Genomic DNA, 27948 nt, shown 5'->3' with positions numbered 1-27948 from the left:
ACTGCTTTAATATAATTCCATTTCCTGCTTTGATGGTGTTTGCTTAGCCAGTCAAACTGATAGGTGCTTTTGTTATAGATTGTCTTGATTGACAGATTCTCTTCAGGGACTAGGAAAAGAACTGTTGAGTCACCACGTAAGCTTTTCCTTGTTTTTCCACCTTGATTAATCAGATATACCATAGTGGTGGTGGTGTTGCTTTCCATGTGTATAAACATGCATTAGAAGTGAATTTTTGGGAGCCAGATGTGCTGTGCATTGCATTGCTTGTTTTAAATCTAGTAAATTGATTCTGTGTTGAGTTTCTTGGAGGTTCCAGTTGCCCTGAACTTGATGGAGTTCCATCTGTGCTTTGCAATCCAATAATTTTGGCATCTATAATTCTGATTACTGGGGTACTGGTGTGTCAGTCTGGGGTCTTTCATTGTATCATTGAAGACCTTTTCCTCACTTTGGGAAAGATGAATAAATGATGCGCGGATCAACCCTTGGCTGACTGCTCCTGGATGTTCTAAATAGGAAATTCTGCAAAGAGCAGAGATGAAGCATTGCTTAGGTTACTACTACTACTATCATGCTAAACAGAGGGATGGGTGTGTCAGTTCCCACTCAAGAAATCCTCCATGAGATTTCAAAACTCAAAGAAACCTCTTGGGTAACTGGACTACACTAATATTTAGCTGAAAAAGAGCTCCCTTGTGACTGAGAATGCTTGACCTTCTCCTGCTGCAAACAATAATGGTTAAGGTGAAGGAAGGAGTTGTCAGTTTTCGGTATTAAGAAAAACCTATGAATAAGGCTACTCTTTATTCACAGGTATTTTTAGTAAAAGTCATGGGCAGGTCATGGGCCATAAACAAAAATGACTTGTCTGTGACTTTTACTATACAACCCTAATTAAAACTTGGGGAGGGGAAGGGGGTGTGGTCCGGGAGGGCCGCGAAGGGAGTTGGCCTCCGACCCCATTGGTGCTGGGGAGAGGGAGGGTTGGTGGGGCTGACAGGGGCTCCCTACCCAGCTCCGCGTGTCCCACCACAACCACCGGCTGCACAGCACCCATTGTCCGGGAACCAAAGCCAATGGGAGCTGCCAGCGCGGGCAGTGCGCGGAGTCCCCTGACCCTTCCACCTAGGAGCTGCAGAGCTGTGCCAGTGGGAGCTGGGGAGCCACCCACTCCAAGGCATGTGCCCCCCCCACCCACTCCAGCCTCCTGCCCCTAATCCTGAACCCCTTCCCACACACCTAAACTGCCACTGCTGCAGAAGTCACGGTATCCGTGATTTCCATGATCTACATGACACACTCATAGCTTTACTTATGAACTCCAGTACCTATATCTGTACCTGAACGAAGAGACAGCTATGTCTTTTTAGATCAGTGGTTCTAAACCTTTTTGTGCTCAGGATCCATTTGTAAATGTTTATGGCCTGTTGTGACCCAGTAAACAGTTTGGGGGTGGAGGCCCTAGCGTGGTTTCGGTTGGGTCCTACCCACTGGCAGGGGAAGGGAGGGGAGTTGGTTGCTGCCCGGCATTCACCCCACAGTTGCAGCTCTTATGCTGTGGGGCTGGCTGGACTTGGCTCTCCGCTCCAGGCATTGCAACCTCTGGGATTGCAGTGCCAGACAGGTTTGGCCCTGTCACCCGGACTGGATCAAATTTATCTGAGTGGAGTTGTGACCTGGCTCATGGGGTACAGTGCCTCTCACTCAGATTTGGCTTACTTGGACTCCTGTCGTCATGACATCTCGGCCAAACCTAAGTGGCGCTGGGGCCCCAGAGGTTGCAGTGCCTGGAGCAGGGAAGCAAGCCCAGCCAGCCCTGTGGGACAGGACCCACAGGAGCTGCCACGTAACCTTTGAAACATTCTGTCAACCCAATTTTGGGTCCCAACCCACAGGTTGGGAAACCCTGTTTTAGATTACCATAATGGTGAATGGCTGAACTGGTAAAGAGGAACAGATCCTAGGGGTGGGTTTGCGGGCGGTGAGGTCTCTACCTGTGGTTGGTGAAAGAGATCCTTGTAAGTCCAAATTCACTTAATGGCAGACAGACCAAGAACCAAAATTCCTTTCCATTTGGTAGTGTTAATGTGAAGTAATAGTACATTTAACATTTATTTTTAAAAAGGAAATGATTAAGAAAAATGTTAGTGGGGGCTGTGGTAAGATACTGTAGAATACATCCTTAATTTACAAGCTGCAAAGATCTTTTATTTTGAGGATCTGCTCTGACATTATTCAGTTAGGTGTGTTGCACATTCTTAAGTTCTGATTGTGTGTTTAAAAACTCTTGTTTAAAAAAATTTGTAATGAACTTTGGTTTTCTTCAGATTACAGATATGGGGAAAATTAAATAAGAGTTGTAACCATTGAGTTTTGGAACAGACATTATATATCGTTCTAGCAGAAAAGTCCTGACCTCCTGTTTTGGTTTCAGTAGGTGAATTTAGAATCTTATCTCTTCTGTTACAGCAGTTTCTGATGGTGGATGGGAAAAGGATTAAAGTATGCTCTGGAATTCCTTGGTACCAGGAAAAGATTTTTGTATAGTGACATAGGGTTAATACGTTTCTCTGTATCACATGCTAGGAATGCTCAAATACTGCCTGTGGCCAAGGAGGCCTGGAATCTTCCTTCATGGGCAACTGATTGCTAAGAAACGTTTCCATAGAGATGTGAGACCACATGAGAATTTTGCTATGCTAGTATTAAGATTTAAAATTAGAAGTAGGTTCAGTAAGGATACAGCTAACAAAGAAAAGGTTTCTTTTTGTGCAATATCTATTGAATATTGGATCCTTATTATACCTTTTTTGTCTTTCTCTTTTTAAAATATTCTATACTAAGTTTATAACTTAAATAAAACCATGCTGTAGCCCATTGTGAATATAATTTCTTAAGAACTTTTGTAGCTTGAGGGTACTATACCAAATTTTCTACAACTTAGGTAAGCCAAACTTAGTGCTACAACTAAGGGTATGTCTACACTGAAATTAAACACCCACGTCCAGCCCATATCACCTGATTTGGGTTGGGGGTGGGGGGCTCAGTCTACAAGGCTGTTTAATTACAGTTCAGACTTGGGCTGGCGTCAGGGCTCTGGGACTCTCCCCCCTCGTGTAGTCCCAAGGCTCAGGCTGGAGCTCAAGAACAAACATCTATACTGCAATTAAACAGTCTTGTATCTTGAGCCCTATAAGCCTGAGTCAGCTGACACGGGCCAGCCAGAAGTGTTTAATTGCAGTGTGAATGTACTCTAGAGCAGAATTTAGCCCACTGTCAGTAGTGTATTTACTCCTGGGGGAATTCTGCGCCACTGTGCATGTGCAGAATTTATGCCCCCCGCAGATTTCTTTGCTTCCCTGCAGAAAAATGACTTTCTGATGTGGAAGCAGAGGGAAGCCACAAGAGCAGTCATGCAACCCTCCTTACCAGTATGTTTTGGATGCCCAAGGCAGCCGGCAGACATGTAAACATTGTGGAGCTGGTGGTGGGACTGGGAAAGACCCAGCTGGTGACTACCACCCTGCGCCGGGCTCAGCTGCTAGTCCTGGCTGGGCTGGGGAAGACGGGACTTCCTCTTTCCCTGCATGGCATCTGGGGTTATGTCAGACCCACCCTCAGATTTCTCCCCCAGCTATAGGAAGCTCTGCAAACTCTTCTCCCCCTTCTCTCACAAATGCTGCACTGACCGAGCCTCACCCCCGCACACCCATAACCCCCCTGACGAGCCCCATTCCTGCAGCACCTGGACCACCCCAACGAGCCACCTGCACCTGGATCCCCATTGTACCGAGCACCAACCAGCTGCACTTGGATCCCCACCCCACTGAACCCCACTCCCCCAGCATCTGGACCCCACCACTGAGCCCCCCCAGACCTTCCCACCCAAGTACCCCACCCCAACTGAGCCTCAACCACCTTCACCTGGACCCCTGTAGAGTCCCGTTACCGTTGCACCCAGAACCCCACAACAAGCCTTTGTGCAGCCAATGCCCCCTGATAAGAGGTCAATCCAGGTCACTGGCGGTGGTCAGCATTCACATAATCTTATCCACCTTGGACACACTAGGCCTCCTGATCAAATCAGACAAGTCAGTCCTGTCTACGGTGTAGAAAACCGAGTTTATTGGTGTGGTCCTGGACTCGACAGATGCCAGGCTTTACAGCTTTAGATAAGATTTCATATGATGCAAAGCTTCATTCTGGACTTAAAGGCTTATCCTTTCACTGTGGTGAGAGGCTGTTTAAGGCTGATGGGGCACATGGCAGTGTGCCCTTATGTGGTCCAGTACACCAGACTGCGCCTCGGACTCCTTCAGGACTGGGTGGCAGAGGTATATTCTCCAAGAAAGAACCACATAAACATGTTAGTGCACATGTCAAGTCACATCTTAACCTCCCTAGATTGGTGGACACATCTGCCCAGTGTATGCAAGGGAGTTGCTTTTGCCCCACCTTGTCACTCTTACTTTAATGATGGATGCCTCAGACGTGGGGTTGGGGGCTCATCTGGGACACCTGCAGACACAGGGTCTCTGGTCACCCCAAAATTTCAGTCTACACATAAACATCAGGGAGCTGTGGGCCATCTGTTTAGATTGCATGGAGTTCCTTTCTCACATCAGGCAAATGGGTGTATTGGTGCTGATCGACAATATGATTGCTGTGTTTTATGTAAAAGAGCAGGGAGAAGACTGGGCCTCACTGCTCTGTTGGGAAGCAATACTGTCTGGGGGCCCATGGCCCGGGGGCTCAAAATACACTGGCAGATCACCTGTGGCGGTTGTTTTTCAATCACCACATGTGGTCCTGTCACTCAGACATAGGAACGTCCATTTTCCAGCTCTGGGCATCTGCCCAAGTGGAGTTGTTTGCAACAAGGGATAACGCAACAGCTTAGGTTCGCTGACACGCATTTTTACTGCTGTGGTCAGAAGGGCTGCTATGTTTATTTCTCCCCCCCCCCCCTCTTCTGCCCAGAGTTCTGTGCAAGAACAAGGCCAATCTTATACTGATTGCCCCAGCTTGGCCCCATCAACACTGGTTTTCACAGGTCTTGGACCTCTCCATCAGCCCCCAATGTTACTCCTGCTCCAGTAGGGTGACCAGACAGCAAGTGTGAAAAATCGGGACAGGTGGTGTGTGTGTGTGGGGGGGGGGGGGGGGGGGGGGGGGGGGGTAATAGAAACCTATATAAGAAAAAGACCCAAAAATCGGGACTGTCCCTATAAAATCGGGACATCTGGTCACCCTATGCTCCAGACACTGACCTACCTTCATAGACTCCATGGGAGCATTCGTTGAAATGCTTCCAGTTCCACGTGCAGGACCAGAAAGACGGGCAGAACCCCGGGGGAGAAAGGAAGGGATAGGAAGGACAGTGAAGCACTCATGTCTCTTCCCTAGCTTACCTGGGCAGTAACAGGTCAGGATATGACACCTAGTTGAAGAGATTTGGTAGAGGAGTGGCCAGTCTGTAGTCTGTTTCAATGGCCATTAATCGCCAATTAAATCAGAGGCTTTCCATTCACTTCGGTGGACTTTGGATCAGTCTTCTAAGCATGGGCTGTTGACTTTGGGCTATGGTTTGATGATCAATGTCCTAGCATGTAAGCTGCCATCAGCAGCAGGCACCTGTGGCAGTACAGTTACTACTTGGAGCAACAATAAAGTATAGTGCAGTGTGGTGTTCCCTGGGCCTCTGAGCCACCTTGAACTGCAGGCAACATGCCTCCTTCACTTTCCAGCATGCCTCAGATTCATAAGTGTAGGATTTTGGCCTCATGGTCTGGAACCAGTTCAAGTTGGTATAGCTTGTAATACTGATAAACTCATGAGCACTGCTAAAACTTCTAGAAGAAATTATTACAAAGTGAGGATTTAGTTTGAGTTATAATTCAGATGAAAATTAGCTAAAAACAATTAAACATTTAACACATATTTTTTTATAGTAGTTGTCTTCAGGCAACAGTTATTCTTTTCATAATTTAAATTTGTAGAGAGAGTTGTTTGCACATAATGGGTGTGTCCATCCATCCCCTTGGAATTTGTTACAAAATAGAATCTCCTTATACTATGTCATACCAGAAATAAAGAAGTGAACTCTTTGAATTCTTGCTTTATTTCAGTACGAAAGGTCTGATTTCTCCATTTTGTAACAGGGTATCTTACTTTGTTTCCTACCAGCAAAATTTTCTTCTTGGTGTTCAGCCTTCCACTCTGCCATTTTCCCTATTACATAGGCAGAGCTCTGTGATTTCTACAGCCATTGCCAAAATGGATCTATACAGAGGATTTAAGGAGAGTATGTTCTTATACTAAGTAGCTGGCTCCTCGAAAAGCTTGAGCACATTCTATGCTCATGCCATTTTACTGTAGCTATTTTTCAAATAGATATCACTACATTACTCCTGCTACATAGGTATTACCCAATTTAAAGGAATGGAGCTCACTAGAAGTATTTACGGTACAATTCTAATGTGGTGTATGTCTATGCTGGAATAATATGCCCCACCACTTAGAGGAAAATGAGATTGCTTGTAAAAACCTAGCAATTCACGTGTCTCCTTAAAATAACTTTAAAAAATAACAGGATTTTATTAAATCACATTAGAGTTTTCTATTTTTTAACAAATCTTTAAGATTTATCATTTACTAAAGTGCTAATCACTAAAATAAAAGGAGAAACATTTTAAAACAATCCGCCATTTTATATAATAGAGTTTGAGAAACATTCTGTGATTAGCTGTGTTTATTTGCTTGTCTGTGGAATTTCAGAACCATTCTACTTACTGTTTGATGAGCAAATGTATACTTTTTTCCTATGCTATCTTCATCTTGCATAATTTTGTTGGTAAATGCTGTCTGTATATGTAGGGTTGGATTTTTCAAAAACTGTGTTGCTATTGAAGTCAATGGGAATTTTGCCATTGACTTTAATGGGGGTAGAGTTAGACTAGAAATGGGATTTTCAAGATACTAATCTTTGTTTCTTTTCACTGTGGGCATGTTTGGGAATTTTGCTATTGACCTGTGTATGAGCAAGACTGGGACAGGTTAGTACTCAGATTTGAATTTTTTTTAGCATTTTTCTAGCAAAAACCTTACATAAGTGTGATTCTTTGTGGTTTTGATTAAAACTGTTTTTCAAATCCCAGGTAGCAAGGACTGTAGTCATAGAACAAGCAAACATTTCAAAATAACATAAATCACTTTTGAAAATAGGATTTAGGAATCAAATCACTTTTGAAAATGGGACTCAGGCTCTTAAGTCACTTGAGGCACTTTTTAAAATTTTACCCTTTGATTTATTTCATATAATAGTGCAAGTACTAATTTGTAACTTTTTTCCCCCTCCCAAGGTATCCAGAGAATGGTATAGTAGAAATGCGTGCCAATAATCTTCGACCACGAGCAAGAACCATTTTGAAGTGGAGTGAACTCAATGTGGGTGATATGGTGATGGTTAACTACAATGTAGAGACTCCAGAAGAGAGAGGATTCTGGTTTGATGCAGAAATTACCTCTCTGAGGGAAATCTCAAGGACTAACAAAGAAGTTCATGCCAAAATTCTTCTGGGGTAAGATTTTATTGACCAGTTTTGAAAGCATGCTGTATGCAGGAAAAATAAATCAGAGCTTTCAGTTTTGGCCATTGCATTTCATTAGATTAAAAATGTAACATTCCATTTTACCTCTGTATCTGTGTGGATCCTGGAATTACTTGATTTTTTTTTTTTTAGCAGATGGAGACTTTTTAGGATCAATGCATTTGGAATGTGGGTGTCTTCTCTTCTGTCTCCTCTCAACCTCCCCTTTTTTTAAACTATTGGTTGATTGAATTGCCAGGGCTAATCTTATTGCGTGATCTGTTACCTGTGATCCCATTGGATCAGACTAGTAACATGTTTTCCTTCAATACCATCAAGGCTGAACCATCCATTTTCAATGGATTTTTTTGTTTTGTTTTTTGTTCAGGCCCTTTGGGACTCTCCAGATCCTAATGGGTGACAGTTATCTTTGTCAATCTGGACAGACTTCTCAGTCTGCTAGTAGAATGTTCAGGGCCAGATGGTTCGTAGGTGAATAGTGGAATGGGAGTAAACAAATTCTTTGAGCTTTCTATATGGACAAATTCAGCTATTTCACTGACTCTTATACAAGATGCTCAAGGACAGCCCTTCAGAGGCTGAATTTACTTCAACAAAAGTCTAGTACAGGATTTTGAGGTAAGCAATGAGATTGCCTTCTTCCCCCTTTGTCATTTTCTTTTAGTGCTATAATTGAGGATGTCTGAGTTATATGTTGACTTCATGGTGAATTTTGGGCAGACAAGCATCCCTTCCTTCACCTTAGAGGGTTTTTGCTAACAAGTCTGCTTCAGCGTTTAGCAATGAAGGCTGTAATGCCTTTGGAATACATTTAGAACGTTTTTCTCAACACAGGACTCTTCATGTGAATCAAAGTTACATATTTTAAGCTGGATATAGAAATTTCTCTGAAGGATTATTGAAACATAATATGCCTTTTTAATGTAAATATCCTTGATCTTCAATTTGAAGTATTATCTGTCGGTTTCAAAATCTTCCTCTGTTGGATATGCTAACTAAGACAATCAAATAACTTTCTTTTTGTCCATTTTATTGAGAGAGATTAGAAATGTGTAAACCATAATAGAAGGTTATTTCCTTCAGTATCTTCTGCTGAACTAACTTAATGGTCTGAAATCTACGGTTTGTGGACATGGCCAAAATCTAGTTTGATGCTTACTCTATTCTCTGTATAGTTCTCAATTATAGTTCTTCAGGTGATTGTGCATATAGATTCTGCTTTTGGTGCACATGGATTACAGGTGTGTGTGTGTGTGTGTGTGTGTGTGTGTGTGTGTGATCAGATTATTTTTGGGTAGCAGCGTTCATTAGGGCCACACCAGTGTCCTGGATGGTCTCATGCCCTCCACCAAGGACATAAATGGCAGAGTAATTCCAGCAGCCCCATAGGTCCTTCTTACTGCCCATTGCTGCAATTCGCAACCCTTGGCATTATCCACTTCTCTTGCATACTGTGCCTTTCACCTTAGATTTTAGGACTAGTTGATTAGTTAATTAGTTTTAGTTGATAAACTAAATTTCCTTTTGCCTGTTGGCACATATATTTAAAAAAAATAGATGTTTAGGTAAGTTAAGTATCCTTTAGCATAGACAACCCTCTGTATTAGGGTGCTAAGATGATAGTAGAGGCGGAGTTACCAATCTGCAAGACCTGTTACTTGTGTGACTGCACTATGCCTATAAATGATGGGGATCCTTAGTGTTTCATTTGCCTTGTGGAAGAACCCATTATGTATTACTCATTTTCCAAGTGTACCCAGAAGGTGAGAGAGGTGAGACTGAAACTCTTCCTGCCAGAGAAGTTGTTGATGCAGGCCTCGTCAGATCACATCCCTCTGGCATGTTTTGCCATGCTGTGTAGACAAGCTCTTAATTTGGCAGTCGTCTTTGAAGCAAGGCTGAGCTTTCTGAGTCAGGACTTCTTTCTCCCCACATTATTTCCAGCAGTAGGATGACAGAGTAGAGAGCAAGTACAAGGCCAAAAAAATGCACTAACTGTTCTTCCATATTTTCAGCATTGAATAGAACAGTTCTGCTAGTTTTGCCATCCACAGGAGTAGGATGAGGCCTAAGTTTTATGAGAAAAGGCGAATCCTCGTACAGCAATCCAGAAGATTTCTTGTATCCACTCCTAGCTGTCATGCGATTAAGGTCTGTGATGAGTTGGTTGAGCAGACTGTGGAAACTTGCTTTTTTTTTTTTTTTTTAAACAGTCGCTATAGGATTTTTAGACAATGCCACAGCAACACATGATCAGTAGAGTAAAATAACTAGTCCTATGTCTTTATAAACCCAGCTAATATTCCCTCTTTAGCAGAGTGAACAATCACTTGCTTAATGACTTCTTCAGGTGGCATTTACAGCAGAAGTTCTTCTTCTACAGCATGCCTTATTCAGTAGCCTGCTTCCAGCTTGGTGGTTGTGATAATTTCCAGGGGCTAGATATCTTTACAACCTTCCCCCACATGATCTCTGTATCCATTTATTCTGTAGACCCAGACCCACTCTTCAGGAATTCCATAGGACTATTAAAATGGCCATATCTCTTTAAGAAAACAAGTGGGCTACTTACTTTCAATCCCTGTTATTTACTGAATTGTTCAGTGGGTATACTCCTTCAGACACTTCTCCACATAAGGATTGATTCTGTACTTAATACAATACAGAATTTCATTGAGTGACAGCCCTTGTATAATAAATATGCCATGTATTTGTGGGCTTTTTATTTATTTGCTTTTGATTTGTGGAGTTTTTGTTTTTTTCCAATATTTCAAGTGTTTGTTTCCACCTACAAACACCTGTTTTGGGATTTATGTTGTATCATTGCCAATTCGTATTTGTAACAATACTCATAAAGTTAATTTAGTTCCTCTCTTAATCTTTTGTTTTGAATATTTTGAGGGAAGCACAACTTTTTCTCACTTACATATTAAGATTCTTTAGGAAATCTTTACTTAGTTATCTTGAAAGCTAAGTGTGATGTGCTTTTCAAGAACTATCTTACATTAGACAGGTAATTGAATTAATGGCATTTTCTTTACTCGTTCGTTTCTTTAATTTTTAACAGAACATTCCTGACAACAAGTGCTTGGATTTGATCTAAAAGTGCATAGTAATTGTCAATCCAAAAAAAGTGATGATGGTAATAACCTTACCACTATAAATATAGTTAATCCAGAATTATTCCTAAGTATTTCATAGATTCTTTATATAAGATGACTTCATCCATCTCTTAGGAAAAATGTGGTATTCTTGGTTAGAGTTTTAAAATTAAGGCCTTGGCTACACTTGCAGATGTACAGCGCTGTGAGTTAAACCTGACTTCGTGCAGCTGAGTAGGGAAAGCGCTGCAGTCTGTCCACACTGACAGCTGCCCAGCACACTGTCGTGGCCACATTTGCGGCAATTGCAGCGCTATTGGTAGCGGTGCATTATGGGCAGCTATCCCACAGAGCACTTCTTCCCATTCTGGCGCCATGGGTTGTGGGAAGGGGGCGTGGGTGCAGGGCATCTGGGTCCTGTCCCAACGCCCCATGATGTATCGCTTCGCATCCCAGAAATCGCTTTGTTTCCATCCACCTTTGGTGCCATCTTTCAACAGTTTCTGTGCAGCGCGATCTGTTGTCTGTGGGAAATGGAGCCCGAACTGCTGAGGCGTATGCTGACTTATCTCGCCAGCACGTCACGTTTGGCTGTCAAACTATTCCTTAAGATCCAAAGTGAGAGTGAGGAGTCCGACGATGCTATCGAGCCGCGTAATGCGTACGACGCGAAATTGCTTGTGGCATTCACGGACATGCTCAGCACCATGGAACACCGCTTTTGGGCTCGGGAAACAAGCACCGAGTGGTGGGATCACATAGTCATGGAAGTCTGGGATGACGAGCAGTGGCTGCAGAACTTTCGGATGAGAAAAGCCACTTTCATGGGACTGTGTGAGGAGCTTTCCCCTACCCTGCGCTGCAAGGACACGAGATTGAGAGCTGCCCTGCCAGTGGAGAAGCGGGTGTCTATTGCAGTCTGGAAGCTGGCAACTCCAGACAGCTACCGGTCAGTCACAAACCAGTTTGGCATGGGAAAGTCGACCGTTGGAATCGTGTTGATGCAAGTTCATAGATTCTAGGACTGGAAGGGACCTCGAGAGGTCATCGAGTCCAGTCCCCTGCCCGCATGGCAGGACCAAATACTGTCTAGACCATCCCTGATAGACATTTATCTAACCTACTCTTAAATATCTCCAGAGATGGAGATTCCGCAACCTCCCTAGGCAATTTATTCCAGTGTTTAACCACCCTGACAGTTAGGAACTTTTTCCTAATGTCCAACCTAGACCTCCCTTGCTGCAGTTTAAACCCATTGCTGCTTGTTCTATCCTTAGAGGCTAAGGTGAACAAGTTTTCTCCCTCCTCCTTATGACACCCTTTTAAATACCTGAAAACTGCTATCGTGTCCCCTCTCAGTCTTCTCTTTTCCAAGTTTGCAAGGCCATTAATCGCATCCTACTCAGAAGAACCGTGACTCTGGGTAACGTGCAGGAAATAGTGGATGGCTTTGCACAAATGGGGTTCCCTAACTGTGGAGGGGCGATAGATGTGACGCACATTCCTATTCTGGCACCACCCCACCTAGGATCCGAGTACGTTAATCGGAAGGGGTATTTCTCTATGGTTCTCCAGGCGCTTGTGGATCACCGTGGGTGTTTCATTGACGTTAACACAGGCTGGCCCAGAAAGGTGCATGACGCACGCATCTTTCGGAACACTTGGCTGTTCAGGGAGATGCAGGCCAGGACTTTTTTCCCAGAGCGGAAGATCACAGTAGGGGAAGTTGAAATGCCCATTGTGATCCTTGGAGATCCCGCTTACCCGTTAATGCCGTGGCTCATGAAACCCTACACAGGGAGCCTTGACAGCAGCAAGGAATGGTTCAATTACAGGCTGAGCCGGTGCCGAATGACTGTGGATTGTGCCTTTGGCAGTTAAAAGGCCCGCTGGCGATCTCTGTATGGGAAGCTGGACTTGGCCGAAAACAGCATCCCCGCGGTTATATCCGCGTGCTGTGCCCTCCATAATATTTGTGAAGGGAAGGGTGAAAGCTTCACTCGGGCATGGACCTCTGAGGTTCAACACCAGGAGGCTAAATTTGCACAGCCAGAGAGCAGAGCTATTACAGGGGCCCAGCACGGGGCTGCAAGGATTAGGGCTGCCTTGAGGGAGCAATTTGAGGCTGAAAACCAGCAGTGATATCTGGTGCCCTGCACGGGAGTGAAGTGCAGTAGTTCCAATCTTTAGGAATCAGTGTTTGCTAAGCAGACAAGCAGACTTGCAGTGCCTGTTTATTTACTGGACTAAGGAGTCTTTTACTTTATGCAATAATAAAGAATGTTTTCAAAGCCAAAAAATCCATTTATTGAAAAGAAGAAAAAATTATTTATTGAAAAGAAACAAGGGGGTGGAGTGCAAGGGGGTGGAGTGCAATCCCCACCGCTGTTGTCCCAAGTGCTTGGACGAATCATACATCAAAGAGAAGTGACTGTAAAAACTTTTGGCCACAAACTCAGAAGGAGTGGGATATCTGACTCCGAGCACTGCTAATGGAGTTGGCCCTTCACCTGGCATATGAGCCCTCCCACCAAGAATCAGCAAGCACCTTGGCATCGGTGCATAGTGTAACACTGGTACTGGGCTCTGCCTGGCACGGATCAACATCTCTGGTGCCTAAGAAGAAGGCATGGAAGCACAGCTCCCCAGCATCAGGAAAAAAGGCCCAAGGGTTTTCAGGCAAGGGACCTAGTTCAGCCCACCCGGCCACTCCAGAGCCACGAGTGCATGCCTCTCCTGTTGGGGCTCTGAGCCCCTCTAAAGGTCTGTCACCGACTCAAGGGAGTGGTATGGGATCCAAGCCTCTGCTGGCGCCGGCACCTTCCCAGGCCTCCCTGGTGCAGAGAGAGCAGAGGCCTCCACTGCTGCTATTGAGGCAGCAGGATGCAGCAGAGGCTCCCCAGGAGGGCAAGCCAGCTGCTGTGACTCCTGGGGGAGATAGACGATGATCCTCTGATACGAGACAGCGCTTCTCATCACAGTGACACAAATCCCTGGATCCGCAGCTCCAATCCTTTGGGGCTCACCCACAGGTCACTGGCACCGTGATCACCGCCACTCAGGCACAGATCACCTAGAGATCAACGTCCGGTCTCCATATTACCAGCACTGCTCACCCTCCTATCGGTTGGCTTCCTATCGAAGATCCCCATTGTGTGCCACGTGAGAACAATCCATATCCAGGCTCCGGACTCCCAGGTGCCACTACCTTTCACCCCGATACAGACACTGCTCATCCCGCTCCGGTCTCCAACGACAAACGTTAGCAGGCACACCCAGTCATCAACGGTTCCTCTGTGGTCAACGGAAGGGGACTTCTCCAGCACAGAGGGCCAGTTTAGCCACTCGCCCAGGTCCCACCAGCGTAATTGGAGCCCTGACGTCACATTGACTGCGATGGTGCAGCAGTGGTATCAAAGCCAGTGGCCAGCCCAGTGGCCTTATTGGGGTTCCTGGGGAATGCCAGTCGTGGCAATGCCCCCTTCCCAGAAATCATAGGCCGCCACCTCAGAGCAACAGCAGGTGGCATCAGCAGCACTGGCTGCACCAGGTGCATGAATGGCACCGGGCTCGGTGCATGCAGATCGTTTGGCGGCCAGGATAGAGGAAGCGGTACCAAATCTCCTCTCCCTGGTGGTGGACCAAGCCTTGGAACCACCTCCGGTAACCCAGTCATCCTCATTGTCCCTGGACAAGGCGGTTGGGGGTCCTTCAAGAGCCAGACTGCCAGATGACTTCAGGGAGCATAGGCTCTGCTCTGAAGAGTGGCAGAAAATCTGGGCTTGGAAGTGGAGGAAATGACAGGGTAGATGGACTCGTTTTAATGTCCTCTTGGCTTCCAACCCTGCCCGCATTGCTCTGCCAGTCCACGAAGGGGTCTTAAAGATCACCAAGGCCCTATGGCACACCGGCCCTATGGCACACCTTCTCGTCCATCTCTCCCACTTCCAACAGGGCAGAAAAAAAATACTTACTCTAACCCTTTGGCTAGGACAGCTGTATACCCACCCTCCCCTGGGCTCGTTAGTCGTCTCTGCGGCCAACAAAAAAGAAAAGCTACTCCATTCCTCCTGTACCCCCAAAAATAGAGGTCAAAAGACTGCATCTCTTTGGGAGAGAGAATTATTTGACTGCCAGCCTGCAATTCCAGGTGGCAAACCACCAGGCCCTCTTGGGCAGGTACAATTTCAACTCTGCAAGTTCCTAGAGTCCTTCCCACCGGGGTTAGCCCAGGAGTTCAGCACCTTGGTGGAGGAGGGCACAGCGGCAGACAGGTGTTCTCTGCAATGGCCTGGGATGCGGTGGACTATGTGGCTTCTGTAGTTACATCTGCTGTGGTCATGAGTAAGACTACATTTTAGTCACGGGTATTTTTAGTAAAAGACATGGACAAGTCACGGGGCAGTAAACAAAAATTCAAGGCCTGTGACCTGTCCGTGACTTTTACTAAAAATACCCCTGACTAAAACGGGGGAGGAGGGCACACATGGTGCCGTGGGTGCTGGGCAGGGGGTGCCATGGCCTGGGGGGCCAGCCGCACGTTGCTGCTGCAAAAGTCATGGAAGTCACGGAAAGTCACAGAATTTGTGACCAACATGGAGCCTTAGTCATGAGGTGTAGCTCATGGCTGCAGGCAGCGGGCCTCTGGCAGGACATGCAGACTGCAAGCCAAGACCTTCCTTTTGATGGGGTGGGTCTTCTCTCCGAGCAGATGGATGCCAGATTGCATGGAGTGAAGGATACCAAGGCCACCCTTCGCTCATTGGGCATACATATGCCACAGTCTGCTAGGAAGCTCTTCCAGCTGCCCCCACCGCCAAGGCCTTGGCAGCCCCGCCAGAGTTCTGCAAGAAGAAGGGACAATAGCTTCAGTTGGCACCGCCCTTCTTCATCCTGCTCATCTGCACAGCCTGGGCCTGCCAAACACCTTGGGGGCTAGAAGCGTGCACTTTGAGGGTGCACTCGAGAGCAATGCCCCAGTCAATTTCCTGGATCCTTCCTGCCCTTTCCTGGACTGTGTCCACCTTTCCATTTGGCTTGGTTAAGAGTAACCTTAGACTGCTGGGTCTTGGATATAGTATCCTGGGGCTATACCCTACAATGCATGGCTGCTGCTCCCTCCCACTCCCCCTCTTCAGGGACCCTTCTCATGAGCAGCTCCTCGTTTAGGAGGTCGAAAAGTTCCTTTGCCTGGGGGCGGTGGAGGAGGTTCCTTGGGTCATGCAAGGAAGAGGATTCTACTCCTGTTTCGTAATCGCAAACGCCAAAGCAATCCTAAGACCCATCTGGGCCCTGCGTCGCCTCAACAAGTCTCTCAAGAACTTGAAGTTCCGCATGGTTTCCCTGGCCTCCATTATCCCTTCCCTGGATCTGGGAGACCGGTACCCTGCTCTCGACTTGAAGGACGCTTATTTCCTTGTCTCCATATTCCCGGGGTATAGGTGTTTCCTCTGTTCATAGTGGGACGACACAATTTCCAGTTCTTGGCACTCCCTTTTGGCCTACCATCATCCACAAAGGGGTGTTCACCAAGTGCATGGCACCAGTGGCGGCTTACCTCAGGCGGCAGGGGTCCACTAGTTCTTGTACTTTGATGACTGGATCATCAAGGGCAGGTGTCCAGAGCAGGTGCAAAGAAGCTTCAATCTGGTGCGTTCCACCTGCATCAACCCAACCTGTTAACATGAACTTTTCTGTGTTTATTAACACCACTCCAACACATAGTTTATCGAAGCGGTTCTCAACTCCACGTGGGCCAGGACCTTCCTTCTGGAAGTGTGGTTTCAGGCCATGGCAGACTTGGTCTCCCACATAAAAAGCCACCCACTTATCACAGCCCACATGTGTTTGTGACATGCACGTATGTGGTCAGCCATGCCCGGCTTCATCTGAGGCCTCTGCAAATGTGACTAGCCTCGGTTGACATTCCCAGCAGGCACCCCCTAGACCGAGTGCTCCTGGTGCCGAGCCATGTCCTACTGTCTTTGGACTGGTGGCGAGATCCTGAATCGGTGCTGCAAGGAGTTCCTTTCGTGACCCCCATCTCCATCACTCACCCTGGTCTTGGATGCATCAGATCTGAGCTGGAGAACCCACCTGGGCAAGCTCAACACCCAGGGCTGCTGGCTACAACACGACCTAGCCCTTCGTATCAATGTCAGGGAGCTCAAAGTGGTTTGCCTGGCTTGCCAGGCTTTCTTGCCCCACCTGAAAGGCAAGGTGGTGTAGGTCCTGATGGACAATACTGCTACAATGTATTACATCAACCCGTATGGCGGCGCCAGATCTTCAGCCCTTTGTCAGGAAGTGCTCAGCCTCTGGGACTTCTGTGTGTGGCACGCCATTCACCCTGGTAGCCGCCCATCTGCCCAGAACCAAGAACGTCCTTGCAGATCTCTTCAGCAGGACCTTCTCATCTTGCCAAGAATGATTGCTGCATCTGGAGGTGCTCAGCCTAATCTTCCACAGGTGGGGGACTCTCCAGGTGGACTTGTTTGCATCCCGGCAGAACAGACAGTGCCACGTGTTCTGCTCGCTGCAGGGCAGGGACAAGGGGAGCCCTTGTCCCTGCCCTGCAGCGAGCAGAACACGTGGCACTGTCTGTTCTGCCGGGATGCAAACAAGTCCACCTGGAGAGTCCCCCACCTGTGGAAGATTAGGCTGAGCACCTCCAGATGCAGCAATCATGCCTTCCTGATTCTGATGCCTTCCTGATTCTGTGGTCGGGAGCGCTGATGTATGCCTTCCTGCCGGTGCTGTTAATTCACAAGGTCCCGCTAAAAGTGAAGCAAGACAAAGCAACTGTCATCCTCGTAGTTCCAGCATGGCCTCATCGACACTGGTTTGATACACTGCTGAGTCTGTCGGCAGCCACCCCCCTGCAGCTGCCTCTTCAGCCGGATCTGCTGTCCCAGGACCACGTCAATGTGCTACACCCGAACCTGGCAGCACTGCACTTGACAGCCTGGCTGCTGCATGCCTAACTGGGGATTATAGAATCATAGAATATTAGGGTTCGACAAGACCTCAGTAGGTCATCTAGTCTAATCCCCTGCTCTAAGCAGGACCAACATCCTCTGGATGAATGATGGTGTTGTGCTGATGTCCAGCAGGTCCTGCTGGGCAGCAGGAAGCCCTCCACCAGAGCTACCTATGTGGCAAAGTGGAAGCAGTTCACATGTTGGGCCTCGGATCGTCACATCCGTGCAGAAGAGGCCCTACTGCAAGACATCCTGGACTATTTGCTGCACATTAAGCTCTAGGGCCTGTCACTGTCTTAGGTCAAGGTGCACCTGTCGGCCATTTCGGCATTCCACCCTTTGTTTCAAGGCCGGTCAGCCTTTGCCCACCCAATGACAGCGCAGTTCCTGAAAGGCCTGGAGTGCCTTTACCTGCATGTCTGGGATCTGGTTCCTCCTTGGGACCTGAATCTTGTGCTGTGAAAGCTCTTGGGTCCCCCCTTTGAGCTCCTGGCTTCCTGCTCCCTCATGCTTCTCTCCTCAAAGGTCTCTTCTTAGTTGCTATTACTTCGGCTCATATGGTGTCCGAGATCAGGGCTCTCACATTAGAACCACCTTATCTTTGTATTTGATAAAGACAAAGTCCAGCTGAGTCTGCACCCAGCCTTTCTACCCAAGGTCATGGCCCAGTTCCATACTGGACAAGACATATACTTGCTGGTCCTTTGTCCAAAGCCTCACGCAACAGATAAGGAATGCAGGTTGCATACGCTGGACGTCAGACGGGCCCTGGCCTTCTATATAGATAGAACAAAGCCATTCCATAAGTCTACACAGTTGTTTGTTGTGGTTGCAGACAGGATGAAAGGTGGCCTGGTGTCTGCCTAGAGGATAGCATCGTGGATCACAGCCTGCATCCACTACTGTTATGAGCTGGCAAAGGTGCCTCCCCCCGGCGATCGTGATGGCTCACTTGTTGTTGTTTGTTAATTGAGCAAGGTGGCACTTACGGTTGGTTATATTTACTTTGTCAAGGAGAATTTCTGAAATGAAGAGTGCTATCAACTGAAAATTAATTCTATGGCTACTGCAAGGATAAAGTAGTCTTATGAATTTACCCAGACTTATTCTCAGTATTTCATAGGTGTAGGGAATGCTGCTGCTTTTTGGTCCCCATAAGAATTACATAAAAAGAATGTAAATACGCTTGGTAGTTAAATTGCTAATTTTGAAAAGACAATAGGGTTCAGGAGGTTATCCCATTGGTTTTATTGGTTTTAACCCTATGAACAGTTATGTGCTTACGTTTACTCATGTGAGTAGTCCTATTGCAGTCAATGGGTCACTCAAGTGCTCAGAGTTAAGCATGTGCGTAAGTGTACAGGGCAATGATGGGTTTATTTTCACCTTTAAAAATACACAGTATTTGATGGGTTAGATATTATTATTAAATTTTATAACTTGTTTCTTTACTTCCACTTAAGGAAAACAGTAGGAAAAAAAAAATCCTAGTTGCTCTGAATTTAAAAGTACAGGGGGGGAAAGGTGGTATGACTCTCCTGTACTGCTGTCTGGGAGTGAGAGTTGCTTGCACAGACTAGCGTGACCAGGGACAGTTGCCGGTGAGCCTGGTGCCCGCCCCAGTGGGCAGGCTGGGGACAGTACGGCCATGCCAGAGGAGCTCCCCAGTCTGGGCGCTGGCTCCTGCGAGCAGCAGCTTTTGCCGCTGAGGTTCCTGATAGAGGCCTGCAGCTCCGCAGATATCCACGGAGATACATTTTGTATCTGCTCAGGGCTCTATATATAAATTGTTGTTTGAACTGTAGGTAGCTACTTCGTTAGAAATCGTATCCTGTTTCGTTTATATATTTTCAAGTACACCAGAAACCAGAGATCAAATAAGTGTTGACAGATAAGTGGTTTGCTTTAGTTTGTGACTGACTGCATTGCTGATTATCAGGTTAATTTACTTGTTACAGTGTTGATATGAGCAATACAAGACTCTTCAGAACCCTTAGAAGAAAATAACTCTGTTTCACCATAGACTAAGTGCTCACTCCTAAGATTTCTTTAAGAAACTACCTATTAAAAAGAAAATCTAACATGACTGTATAGTAACACATGGTTACAGCAACTTTTTAGATTGAAATTTTACTGATCATCATGCAATAAAATCACTGAATAACAAACATGTCAGTTAAAATGTTGTCAAGTTATTCACACTAAATCATGTTGATTGTTTTTATCTAAATAATTCAGACAGGCAAAAGTCCACATTTTAAAGGGAACTGTGGGGGGGGGGGGGGGGGGGAAGTCTGGCTGTAAAGTTTGTGCACATGTTTTCGAGGTCCTTCCCAATGTCCTATTTAGCTGCTTTTCAGTAACATATAAGCATAGATACTAGGATTTACAAACTGAGAATTTTGAGTTTACTGCATAACTCATTGCATTCACGTTTTTGTGGCACAAAGAGATCTTAACTGAATTCTAAAGATCCTTAAATAATTACATTTGAGTGAATACAATACAGTGTAATCTCTTCATATACAATTTGATTCTAGAATACTTTTAAAATTCTGGGCCATAGTCTAACCTCACAGACACTTGCCAAAGGGGCCCTTTCGGGGGAAAAAGTTTGGAAACCATTGTACTGGGCAAATTTTGTTTGTGAGTTGTCTAAAATATAGGTTAGGCTAAGGTTTTAGTTTTAACTATAAATGGAATAGCAACTAGATAGTGGTTACATCTTACCTTAAACTTTATTAAACCTTACGTTACCGATGCATTCTCTTTTTTTATGTTTGTGTGATTGAGCTTATTTTCCTTTTAGGTTTTTTCCAACCTATCACATATGTGATTGTCTGTAGTTTCAATTTCAGCAGTGCTTCTTACTCAAGATTAGAATACACCCCAAAATGACTTGCAATGAATGTGGTAAAGATCCGGGTGATGCTTTCTTTTTATTTCTGGAACTATATTCCTGGATAACTGTAAAGGTGGTTTAGCAGTAATAGCATGGTTTGAACAGTCTACTAACTATTTTTGTGAAAGAACTCATTCTCTGGCCAACTTACACAGTACAAAGGACAACTTACACATTACAAAGGAAAGGCTAGTTAATATTATTAATAATGTGTATTATAGTATTACCTGGGAGCCCTAGTCATGTACCAGCACCCCATTGTATTAGGCACTGTAGTACATAGAATAAAAAGACTGCCCTTGCCCCAAAGAGTTTATAATCTAAGTATAAGACAAGAAACAACTGGTGGATACAGACAGATGTAGGTGTACAAGTAAACAGTGAAACAGTATTGGTCAGTAAGCATGATAGGTAATGATCTTAGAGCACTAGGCACCCAACTGTTGTCAAGTGAGGGGGGACATGGTCAAAGTAAGGAGCTAGGAGAAAGATCTTTGCAGCAGCATCATTAATGGGGCAAGATTACATTTGTCAGTCAGGGGAAAGATGTTGCAGTAATCAGGATGCAACATAATGAGAGCCTGAATGAGAGTTTTAGCTGAATGGAGGGAGGAAATGCCATATCTTAGAATTGTTATGCAGAAAGAATCAACAAGTTTTAGATATAGCCTGGGCATGAGGACCACAGAGAGGTCTGAATGGAAGATGAGGCCTAGGTTACAGGTCTGGGTAGTGCTGTTGTCCACAGGGATTGAGACGGAAGGTAGAGAAGGAAGCTTTGGAATTGAAGATTGAGCTTTGTTTTAGCCATGCTGGTCTCTAGCTGATGGCTAGACATCCATGAGATGTCACAGCGACAGGCTGTTTACAGAGAGAGAAGCTTGGTAAAGAGCAGAAGTGTTCGCTCATCCTGTTAGCAATATGATGTCTGGTTTCCAAAAATTCTTAAAATATTCCTCGTCCATTCCATTTCTAAATTGACTTTGGATATGGAAGAATTGTAGGACCAAACTTTTAAAAGGGGTATCAACTCAGCATTCAATTTTGAAATTGTAAATAATATTGTTGGGTATCTAACTAGTTGATGTGTGCACTATCAAGGTAGTAAGATAGCTAAATATTATAACTTGGGCCATGTTTAGTTTTGCCCCCAAATGGTGGCTGTTTACCCCCACCCCTGGCTGATAATGTCCTTTAAGGCAATACTACAGAGAATAGAACAGAATGGTGGATTTTTTGCATATACATTTCATTCCTGAAGGATTACTCCCTTCGTTTTGGTCCATTCATGCCCATTCCTTCTCCTGGATTGTGGCATTTAATATAACAGAAACATGTATGTTTTCAGGCCACATTTTGATTGACTATAGAGTAATTGCACTTTTTATTTCAAGGCAGATGAAATAATAATTAGCAAAATTAGGCTTTACATTTTAAGAGTTATAAGCACCTCCTGAAAGCCCCTCTGCACTTTGCAGGAATCAAGAACATTTTATTTCATCCAGACTATTTTTACCTGAATGTGTGTTTAAAAATAAGAAAGCATACCCTGTTGGCACTTGCCAATATATAATTTTTTTGGAACTTCATTATAGTACAAAGTAGATTTTGTATAAATTAATAAATCATTTGTGTCACAGATTTGCTAATAATACATAACCAACAATGACTGATCTCTTATCTTGTATGAATTTCACCCTTCTGGCCTTGGGTGTTTCTTTGCTGACCTTGAGGAAGCTCTGACAGTAACCATAGCAACTGCCAAATTAATTAATTTGTTGTAGCAAACATAGGTCTAAATATGGTTGCATTGCTAGAAGGCCTATAAATTGAAATTTCGTAGTAAACTGTGATCGGGAGATGTTTTCCCCCTTTTCACTGTGATCCCGTTTGCTTATATCCTTCACATGTATTATTTGTTTAGAATACAGTAGTAGAATTTGTACTGTGTTGATTCAGCAGTTTTACTTTCAAGTTACCATGCCTTTAGAAGTAACAGTTTTTAGCTTTTTTTTATTGGAACATGAAGTGGTTAAAAAAAAAGTGTGAGATGTGATAATTGTGGCTAAATCTCTTGAACTACAATGAAAACCAGCAGAGTTTTTGCATTGCAGTAACTGATATCTAGCAGCAGCTAATATTTCTCTGTAGCATGAGCCTGACCTTACACACACCAGAGATAATGGCCACAAGTGGAGTTTCTAGTCAACTTGTGTTTGGCCAGTCTTCTTACAACATAACATAAGAACATAAGAAAGGCCGTACTGGGTCAGACCAAAGGTCCATCTAGCCCAGTATCCGGTCTACCGACAGTGGCCAATGCCAGGTGCCCCAGAGGGAGTGAACCTAACGCAATGATCAAGTGATCTCTCTCCTGCCATCCATCTCCACCCTCTGACAAACAGAGGCTAGGGACACCATTCCTTACCCGTTCTGGCTAATAGCCATTAATGGACTTAACCACCATGAATTTATCCAGTTCTCTTTTAAACTCTGTTATAGCCTTCACAACCTCCTCAGGTAAGGCGTTCCACAAGTTGACTGTGCGCTGGGTGAAGAAGAACTTCCTTTTATTTGTTTTAAACCTGCTGCCTATTAATTTCATTTGGTGACCCCTAGTTCTTGTATTATGGGAATAAGTAAATAACTTTTCCTTATCCACTTTCTCCACATCACTCATGATTTTATATACCCCTATCATATCCCCCCTTAGTGTCCTCTTTTCCAAGCTGATGAGTCCTAGCCTCTTTAATCTCTCCTCATATGGGACCCGTTCCAAACCCTTAATCATTTTAGTTGCCCTTTTCTGAACCTTTTCTAGTGCCAGTATATCTTTTTTGAGATGAGGAGACCACTTCTGTACTTAGTATTCGAGATGAGGGCGTACCATCGATTTATATAAGGGCAATAATATATTCTGTCTTATTCTCTATCCCCTTTTTAATGATTCCTAACATCCTGTTTGCTTTTTTGACCACCTCTGCACACTGCGTGGACATTTTCAGAGAACTATCCACGATGACTCCAAGATCTTTTTCCTGACTTGTTGTAGCTAAATTAGCCCCCATCATATTCTTGCAGCCTGATGGTATAAATGGAGAGTGCAGAGAGTACTAGCACCTTTCTCTGTGTGTGGCTGACCTGCGAGAGTAGATAAACTGCCATTAGCATTTATTTTGTGTGGCCTGGATCGCTGTCTAGGAACTCGGTTCAATTTTATTCTTTGTTCATTTTTTACTTTCCATAAAATAAATGGCATGTACTGTATATACAGTATAGTAAATGAGGAAAGGAAGAAAAACAAAGTAATATGGACATCATCTTGATTTTAGACAATATGTAGAACTGAGAGAGTTGTTTAATGTTTGCCTTTTTGGTTTAAAAATATTTTGTAACAGAATTAGGTGACTATGCATTTTTGTGTGTACATTAATCACAAATTTCTAAGCAAGTTGACCATGTAGCTCAATAACTATTTAATCTATCACTTTTACAGAAGTGATATCCTTTCAGGGATAACTAGCTGAGCAGAGTTCTTCTATTTTGGTAGGACTAAAGCATTTAAAATGTCTGCGTTTACCAATGTACCAATGACAGCCATTTGCAACTAATATAACTCATAATAGGACATTTTAAATACAAAATTTCCAGTAACTTAAACAGAATATTCTTTCAAGGTAAATTTATTAAAAAAAATATGCCAACGCTATCTTCAGTATGACTGTATTCCAGTAATTTCTATTACAATTTATTTTTATTATTGCATGTATTTATGAATTATCCAAAAGGGAACAACCCTATCAATTCAAAGTACAGTTTCATTTTCTGTGTTGACATTGTTACTATTGTTCTTTGAGATGTGATGTATATTCCATGACTCGCCCTCTGCATTGTAGTCTGTACTTCTGTCTTTTGGTGTGAAGGAACTGAGGCGGCTGGGGTAGTGCTGCCCTTATATGGCCAGGGGAGGGGCTGTTGCTGAAGGGCATGAGCACCGCTCTGCAGGTACTGCTAGGTAAAGCTCTTCAGCTCCAGTGTGCGGGGCATGCACACCCATGTGGGGGGAGAGATAGCTCAGTGGGGGGAGGGATAGCTCAGTGGTTTGAGCATTGGCCTGCTAAAGCCAGCGTTGTGAGTTCAATCCTTGAGGGGGCCACTTAGGGATCTGGGGCAAAATCAGTACTTGGTCCTGCTAGTGAAGGCAGGGGGCTGGCCTTGATGACCTTCAAGGTCCCTTCCAGTTCTAGGAGATAGGATATGAGTAATCTGTCCTGTAACTGTATAAAAGTAGGTCCCGGAGTGCGCATCTTTGTCTGGCCTAGGGCCAGGGCCGGTACAAAAAAAAAAAAAGGGGGGGGGGGGGGAGGGATAGCTCAGTGGTTTGAGCATTGGCCTGCTAAACCCAGGGTTGTGAGTTCAATCCTTGAGGGGGCCACTTGGGGATCTGGGACAAAATCAGTACTTGATCCTGCTAGTGAAGGCAGGGGGCTGGACTCGATGACCTTTCAAGGTCCCTTCCAGTTCTAGGAGATGGGATATCTCCATTAATTAATTAATGTAGAATACAGGTCTGCATCACATTTCAAAGAAGAACAGTTTCAGGTCATTAACAGTTTTGTGTCGTGTGGTGTGTCCCCCCCCCCCCCGACAGTTTATATAAACTTCTGCCACTGCTATCCTTTTGGCCACTCACCCAAACAAAGCTGAGTAGAATATTTATTAGGAGTAAACTCCACTGGTGCCTGCTTTCACCATTGAAGTGACTTTCCTTTTTTTGTAACTGCAGCTCTTATTACATTGCTGTCATGAAAGTACCACAAGGAGATTTACATGTTCCCTAAAGATATGGATGGCACAAATCACTACTATATGTGGTAATACAAGGTTCTATTCATTAGTGAGTACAAACTTACATGTTAGGGTGTTTTCCCTCCTCTCGTTTTGTTTAAAAGCTCTACACAAGACAACTGTCTGTGGTGAGCTGCTTTTTCTTTAATATTCTTTAAATTTCTGGAGACTACAGAATTTAATGAAGATAATATATCAATTGTTTGCAGTGGTTCTATTCTGTCACCAGAGAAGAACACACACATTATTTTAATTGGATGCTGTTTTATTAGTAATACTGATACTACTCTTCGAATGATCTCACTCACACTTGCCACAGTATAAAAATTGCCCAGAATCACCCTCATAAACAAGAAGTGTGAGGGACTATTAAACCCATCAACTAGTACATTTGACTGCTTGTTCAAGAGCTGCACTAGTAGTAGTCTATGGAGCACTTATTTTGGAAGCAGTCTTGCCCCATTTCACTGGGCCTGGTCAGACATGACTGACAGATGGGTGCCGGAGATAAGAACTGGAAGGTGACTTTCCTTACCCCTTCCCCATCGCTCTTCCCTCTCCCACTTTCACAAGACCTTTTACAAACAGAAGTGGCTTTGTTGTGCTATCTAGGAGTTATAGAAGAGATTTCTCGGGAATACAGGCTGGACAAGACCAAGGTAGCTCTAGAGGAAGTCCTCTCCCTGGTGTCTCAATTAGGATTCCAGATGAACTACAAAAAATGGTCTGCCACATCATCCTGGGCAGTAGAACTTACTGGTGCCCTATTTGACTCAGTCAACATGAGCATATCTGCTAGAGGATAGAGTCACGTTCCTTCAGTCACTCATACATGACATAAGGATGAAACTTTCCACAATGGTTTGCATGTGCCTGGGATTAATAGGACACACATTTGCATGTATGGATGTGTGACATTGATTGCCAGACTGTCTGTGGTGATTATAATGCTGGCTAATGACAGTGTATTCCTCCATCCAAACATCATATGAACAGATTACTCTCTCTCCTGTCCCAAGTCCTGTGAGTACTTACCAGATGGCTGCAGCCCTTTAATGTGAGGCAGGGTCTTTTTCAAGCCCCTTCCTAGTAATGACACCTGTTATTGATGCTTCTGGAAAAGGCTGGGTTGACCGCCTGAATCACCTCCAAATATAAGGTTTGAGTCCCTGGATGATCTGAGGTTACACATTAACATACTAGAGCAGAAGGTCATCAGGTTAGCCTGCATAACATTCCTGCCTGTTTTGTGGAACTCTGCAGTGCAGATTCTGCTGGACAATATGCCAGGAATGCACTATATCAAATAATGGGGGATGCCATCAAGTTCTGGAAATATCACTGTTGACACAGGGTGATACCACCGGCTCTTCATCCTCCAGAGATCAGGAAGGACCTTGCTGACTTCTTGAGCAGAAAAACAATAACTAACCAGGAGTGCTTGCTGTGGAAATCCATATCAGATCAAGTATTCCAACAATGGGGGACCCCGTCCATAAACTTATTTGCCATGGTAGAGAATGCCAGATGCAAGACTGTCTGCTCCAGGGGAGGCAAGAGCCTACAATTTCTGCCAGATGCTTTTCTTCTTTGGTGATCTCGAGGCCTCCTATGCCTTTCCAACAGTCCCCCTCACTCGCAGGATAATATCCAAGATTAGACAGGGCAAAGCTACTCTTACCATGATAGCCTCGGATGGGCTGAAATAGCTTTAGCTGTCTGGCTGGGTACCTATCCTAGGTCTATCACCCACACATCTTCCCTCTTGCTCAGACAGCAGTGACTCAGAACCAGGGTCAGATACTGCATCCAGACCTGCAGTCACTGCACCTGATGGCCTGGATGCTATATGGATGAGCATTGCTGACAGGAAGTGCTCCCAACAGCTGCAAGAGATTCTTATACAGAGCAGGAAGGCTTCTAGTAGAAATACCAATTCTTCAGACTGGAAAATGTTTTTCATATGGGCAGCCCAAACTAATGTGAGTCCAGTTAAAGCCCAGATTTCAAATATTCTGGCCTGTGTGTTGCTCCTGAAAGAGGGAACTGCAGGACTGGCATTTAGCTTAAGTTCACCTGGCAGCAGGTGGTCACATTCAGGTTTCTTACACGCTTCAGAATCAAGATTAATGAAGGGCCTTCTTCATGCCTGCTTCCCACTTAAAGACCTGACTCCAATGTGGGACTTTTATTTGGTTCTCCTGTGGTTTATGGAGTCTGCCTGTGAACAACTATTGCAGTGTTCATTATACCACCTTACTATCATGTCAGCATAGAGACTCAGCAAGCCTGTATGCCACTGTACATGTAATTGCACAGGGACGAAGTGGTGATGAAACTGCAATCCAAGTTCATCCCCAAGGCCTTCTTGGAATTCCATCTGCATCAGTCTATCATGTTACCAGTCGTCTTCCTGAAACCACAGTCTTCTCCAAGAGAAATACTTCACTCTGTGGCCATCTTCAGAGCTATAATTTATAACCTTGACAAGGATCTCTTTCTCT

At 44.7% G+C, this 27948-nt stretch overlaps 1 protein-coding gene across 4 annotated transcripts in view; it reads left to right on the top strand.

Moving 5' to 3' along the window:
• UHRF2 (ubiquitin like with PHD and ring finger domains 2) overlaps positions 1-27948 on the top strand; it is a 172753-nt gene that overhangs the window by 54301 nt on the left and 90504 nt on the right. For all 4 annotated transcript variants that reach the window (XR_010588899.1, XM_065550543.1, XM_065550542.1 and 1 more), the window contains exon 4: positions 7365-7583. Coding sequence is in view for 3 of the 4 variants with exons in the window: in XM_065550543.1 (XP_065406615.1) it covers positions 7365-7583 (219 nt within the window). In the remaining variant the exon portion in view is untranslated. The remainder of the gene's footprint in view (positions 1-7364; positions 7584-27948) is intronic.

The sequence above is a fragment of the Chrysemys picta genome, chromosome 6, assembly GCF_011386835.1.
Source record: "Chrysemys picta bellii isolate R12L10 chromosome 6, ASM1138683v2, whole genome shotgun sequence".
NCBI lineage: Eukaryota > Metazoa > Chordata > Testudines > Emydidae > Chrysemys > Chrysemys picta.
This window is presented reverse-complemented; position numbering and strand designations above follow the sequence as displayed.